Here is a 5,884-nt window from a genome sequence, read left to right as displayed (position 1 = left end):
TTATACAATGTAATTTTCCCAGTTATTTTTGTTTTTACCCCCTCCCAACTTAGTTTTTTTGATAAGAACATTTCAAACTTAAATGGTAACATATATATTTTATAACTTTTTAAATTGAGAATAATGTACTAAAAATGTTGACTGGTCGATAACCAGTTTCGTAAGGTTTGGAACCGTATAATATCTTCCGTATACGCGTTATGATATACACTAGCTATATGATGCTTCGTTATAATTTATAGAGTCTCCAAAAAAGAAAAAATTAGTTCTTTTTCTAACAAATTTCGAAGTGAAAATTTAGGCAATTGATTCAATTTTATAGTATATTTTTTTCTTTAAAATAATAGTTCAGGTAATATATTATCCTTTTTTCAAAACAAAACCAAATTATTTGTCTCTAATATAGCAATAAACGCTTATTAATAGTTCACTAATTTGAACAGTTGAGTAAGAATAACTGTTTTTAACAGTTTTGTCTTCAAAATATTAAATGCTAACAGAATATTTCGAAAAATATAGGGGTTCCCATTTGAATTTCAAAAATTGATAGTGCGCATGCGCAAACTACATAAGGTTAAACTTCAGATTTGGACTTAAAATGTGCTTCACAAATATGTACTTTTTCATAATTTAAGCAAAACTCTAGCTACTCTCTCAGGATGATATGAAGTTGTAAATGCACATTCCTTATCTTTATCTAAATGAGAAGTAATATTTAAAATACCATATTTACAACATGTAATATTGTCAGGTAACATGGTAACATTATTATGTTTACCTTATTAGGTAATGTTTAAACTGCAATTCGTCCATTTCTCACTTTTTTCAGTTTATCAACAATCAAATATTAAATACCTATAGTATATTATAATTGTGGAACAGGAATAAATTTGTGAAAAATCCATTTGATTAATTTATACAATATATTACATGTTACGTAACAGCAGTTTATAAAAATATATATGGTGGGGATTTTCCACCATACGCGAGTGCTACACCGGCACAACTATTGTCGTTTGTGTATTTTGGGTTTCATAACAAACGTCAACGAATATTATTAACTATATTAATCTAATTGTGTTTTACTTTCATACTATAGTATAACAGTGTAAATAACTCTACAGGAATAGAAAAACTCATAATGATTTTTTAACAGTTTATTATGATTTTGTAATATTAACAATTATTGTGATTTAAGTATTACATTTATTATTATAATTTATTTTAGGAAAATTGTGTAATTCCAGTAATAATGAAAAATTCCATTTGAAAATAAAATTATCACAAGAGAAAACTCAACTTGAATTTATAATCGCAACAATAGAACAACTTTTAATAAAAATATAGACTCTAGAAATATTACATTAATTTGATTTTCTTAACAAAAAATCTCTGAAACCTTCTCTTGAATTACTATTTTGACATAACATCCTTTTCATTCTCGCTTTCTAAACATAATAAAAAAAATAAATTTTTAGTTTTTGTATTATAAATCCGACTAAAAAATCTTTTGTTGACTAAAGTGGAGATTTTTTTCAAAAGTTTTGTGGTTCGGGGACAATAGTGATTTATAGATTTGAAATATAAAACCATGAATTAAAAATTTATATATCTTGAGTTAAGATATATCACTTACTCTTATTGTGGTTTTCATCCTTCAATTTATTTTCTTTACCAGAAACTAAACATAATAAAAAAAGAAATTATTAGTTTTTATATTCTTTGTTTTAACCTTATAAATTAATTCGGATTATAGTATCTTTTCTACGACCAAAATATCTTTTGTTGACTAAAGTGGAGATTTTTTTCAAAAGTTTTGTGGTTCGGGGACAATAGTGATTTATAGATTTGAAATATAAATCCATAAATTAAAAAATTATATATCTTGAGTTAAAATACATCACTTACTCTTATTGTGGTTTTCATCCTTCAATTTATTTTCTTTACCAGGAACTAAACATAATAAAAAAAGAAATTATTAGTTTTTATATACTTTGTTTTAACCTTATAAATTAATTCGGATTATAGTATCTTTTCTACGACCAAAATATCTTTTGTTGACTAAAGTGGAGATTTTTTTCAAAAGTTTTGTGGTTCGGGGACAATAGTGATTTATAGATTTGAAATATAAATCCATAAATTAAAAAATTATATATCTTGAGTTAAAATACATCACTTACTCTTATTGTGGTTTTCATCCTTCAATTTATTTTCTTTACCAGAAACTAAACATAATAAAAAAAGAAATTATTAGTTTTTATATTATTTGTTTTAACCTTATACAAGGATTCTGATTAAAATCCTTTTACGACTTAATTATTTATTACCACAAAATATTGATACTTTCAACGCTTTAATTAGCTAAACCTTGCTTAAATAGAAAATGTTGGTAATTTTTTTCCTAACTATTAAAATGCAAATTTGAAAATGAAAAAAAAAATAACATTAATACCTAAACTGCCGTGCTTATTATAAATATTCTATCTTCTTTTTGCTTGGAACGGTCAGATAGGACTTTTTTTCTTAGTTCACCCTAGAAAACTGTAAATAGGACGAATCTTTCATTAGCTCCAGAGAGTATCTTTCTAAATTTAGAAATAAAGTGATTTTATTTCTTACGTTTAAGTTCAAGTATTTAAGCCTAAAATATATTTTTAATAAATGTTTATTATTTAATATTTAAAATTATTATTGTACATATTGATACAATATTGAAGAATATTAAGAGTGCGTCGCACCGCCCATTTTTAAGGAGTAAAGTATAGGCAATCTTTTACAAAATCTTAATTTAAAGATTAAACTGTGACGTGTAATTATTAGTTCAATAACTAGGACTCTATTTTGGTAGTTAATTTATTATTTGGACTATCACAGCATCCTTGAAAGTGATTTAAAAATGTTTTTTCATCTCTACATGTTTAAGCAGACTGAAAATAACTTGCTTAATTTTGATTTTAGATTAAAAGCACCCATTATAAAACTAAAAGAGAACAATATTCCGGAGAGTAAGACGGTGCATATTTTCATTATTCCAAGTATAACGCACAATACATAGATTAGAAATAACGACCTTTTTTAACATTTTTAAATGACTGTAACTTTTCAAAAAATTATTTTTTTAATAAAACGCACCGTCTTGCCCTACGGAATATTATTTTCTTTTAATTTTATAATGGACGCTTTTACTCTAAAACCAAAGTTATATTCAGTCTGCTTAAACATGTTATTACCACTGAAAACCACTGGTGCGACGCCCTCTTAACAAAATATGAAACTATTAAACTATATAAGTAAGCATTTTTATAGTGATTTGTTTGTTTAAAGATTTAGTTTTTCTAAAATTGTATAAAAAACCGTTCATAATCGCATAGTTTTTATTATTCATGAAATAATACTTTAGCAATGGACACCAGTGCCATAAATAAACAACAACCAGGTAAATTATTATTTAAAAGTACTTTAATTTTGAGTTTTGGCTGAAAAGACGTTTTGTTTGATAATAGCCAGGAATTGAATAAAATACGAATCTAAAAATTACGTTGTTTTTTATAATTACAATAAACGTCGATTAAAACAAATAAGTTCGTATTTAGGTAACCTTCATATTTTTTAGTTTTATATGAGAACATGTTATTATTTGAACAATACACGGGCTAAATATTTCTCTGCTTATGTACTACAACTTTAGACCTATAAGAGGCTTCTGCCTCTCGGAATTTCAAAACTCAATTTAACCAATGCTCTTTGAAATTTGATTTGTATTTAATGCGCCCAAATTAGTTTTTATTCAAGACACGCCAGCTGTACCACAAAATGCTTGAGTCGAAAAGAAATAATGTATTAACAATAATTTATTTTTTTGTTCAACATGCTATGATTTTTTTAACGTTGGTTCTGAATTTGTTTGGTATATTCTTTAGATAATGACGTGCTATCGATTAAAAATTGCAAGCTAATAAAATATCAAAAGACCTTCCCACTAGAAGGGGTAAAAACGTAATCGCTTTTCTTTTTAACCAAAAATTAAAGATGTTTAACATTATTTAAAATTTTAGTTCATTTTCGGTTGTTTTCAAAGTAATTGATATTTTAAATAAAATGTGCTACAGTTGATTGGTAAATGGTTTTTGTACTACAATTATTTTTTTATCTTTTAGTACACTTGTTTTAATACTTTTTTAGAAAAGCATGTTTTTAAAAAAGTTTTTTTTTATATTTTATATTTTACTTTTTAGTCCTATTAAAAGTACTTAATAGTTGTGGGTAGATTACTAAATCCAAAATTAATTTTGGAAGATTTGAAAACACATGAAATTTTAGTGAAATGGCCCCAATATTATTACAGGATATTGTATTGTCATCAGAGATGGCTGTTTGTGCCAAGTTTCAGGCCTCTACGGCATCGGCAAGTGGGTTAAATTAATTTTGCAAGATTTGAAAAATACTCGTACAAATGCACGTATGTGTTAGCAAGGTAATGAAAAGCGTGTAAAAGCTATAACCTAAAACAATATGTTATAAAGACACAAAAAATTACTTGCCTAGAAGCGGCAAATTGACATTGGCAAATCTACACAAATACATATCTACGTCCCACTGTATATCTTTCGCTTTTTTTTTAAAATCCTTTTTTGACATAACATATTTACCTAGAAATAATTATAAAAGTATTCACATTAAAATTTACCAAACTATATTACTTTCTAACGAGTTGATTGATTACAATTATTATCATCGCGTTATAAGTTGCAAAAAAAAAAAACAAACTACCTATCGATAATAATTTACACAAAACATCGATGTGATTATTAGTTCTTTACATTTCACATATATATGTTACAATATCTTTTACTGAATTGTTATTATTTTTCGTACTTGGCGGCAATTTTTCATAGAAACTATACAAAGTGTTTTCGGTTAATCCATATTTGAGTAAGTTGTCGGTCAAGTAGCACTTTATGAGATATCTGTCCACTTTATCACATCCAGATAATACATTACAGTATTCACTACGGAGAGCTTTTAATTCAGCCTTATTAACTCCGTCATCACCCGTGGTACCATAATAAATGCGGTCCAATTGCTAAAATCATTACATTTTTTTTAATACACAATGTGATCACTATTATAACAGAAATAAGTGTCTCAAATTATTACTAGTATATTGTTCAATAGATCTATTTAGATATTAAGAAAAATTCATAATTACCGCATCAGTAAACTCTTGAAGTTTTAGTGCACTTTTAAATTCTCTTATTGTCATAGGAATACCTAGAAATCATTAAAATAGTGTTTAAATTAAAAACTAAGTTATGCTGTAACGAATTAACAGTGTTGTCAATTTTATCAGTACTATTATCATTATCACAAAAAAGGCACTGTCTTGTGTTTTTGTTTAATATAAAATTATGACATGACTTGTGTGTAATTTCTTTAATTAAAATCTTAAATTAAATAATAGTGAAGTCGTTTAGACATAATACATATTGTTCTATGTACTAACAATATATTAAAACATGGCGCAGTCGCAAACTAATTAATTTTTACACGATGAAATAAGATAAAAAAAAAAAGTGCACGTGTGAAATAAAGTGTTAATTATGGAAATTAATAAACCAGAATGTTTGAAATTAACTGGCAATGTGGCTGAAAATTACAAATTATTCAAGGAAGAAGTCCTGGTATTCTTCGAAGCCACAGAGACAACGCAAAAGCCTCAAAAAGTGCAAGTGGCACGCTTGTTGTACTTAATTGGCAGCGAGGGCGTTAAAATATACAGAACATTTAACGTGAAGCCAAAGAGTGAAACGGTTGAAATCATTTTCAATAAATTAAAAGAATACTGTACACCAAAACGAAACGAAGTAATGGAGCATTATAAGTT

At 26.4% G+C, this 5,884-nt stretch overlaps 1 protein-coding gene across 4 annotated transcripts; it reads right to left on the bottom strand.

Moving 5' to 3' along the window:
- Positions 1 to 1,270: 1,270 nt before the first annotated feature.
- LOC126845128 (uncharacterized) lies at positions 1,271 to 5,270 on the bottom strand. Of its 4 annotated transcripts, XM_050583685.1 has the most exons (7): positions 5,210 to 5,270; positions 4,876 to 5,083; positions 4,542 to 4,649; positions 2,181 to 2,225; positions 1,909 to 1,953; positions 1,637 to 1,681; positions 1,271 to 1,448 (listed from the first exon to the last, which is right to left on the bottom strand). In XM_050583685.1, the coding sequence occupies exons 1-7, from the start codon at positions 5,261 to 5,263 to the stop codon at positions 1,414 to 1,416; spliced, it is 540 nt and encodes a 179-aa protein (XP_050439642.1). In that variant the 5' UTR covers positions 5,264 to 5,270; the 3' UTR covers positions 1,271 to 1,413. The 4 variants fall into 4 exon arrangements, with proteins under 4 accessions (XP_050439642.1, XP_050439643.1, XP_050439645.1 ...); XM_050583686.1 differs by lacking the exon at positions 1,909 to 1,953; XM_050583688.1 differs by lacking the exons at positions 1,637 to 1,681; positions 1,909 to 1,953.
- Positions 5,271 to 5,884: the final 614 nt, after the last annotated feature.

Source organism: Adelges cooleyi, unplaced genomic scaffold (assembly GCF_023614345.1).
Source record: "Adelges cooleyi isolate 19-005CV unplaced genomic scaffold, UGA_ACOO_1.1 ACOO_flye_CR_arks_rails_tigmint_CR_PRNA_676, whole genome shotgun sequence".
NCBI classification, from domain to species: domain Eukaryota; kingdom Metazoa; phylum Arthropoda; class Insecta; order Hemiptera; family Adelgidae; genus Adelges; species Adelges cooleyi.
Note: the sequence above shows the minus strand (reverse complement) of the source record. Positions and strands in the feature narration are given on the sequence as shown.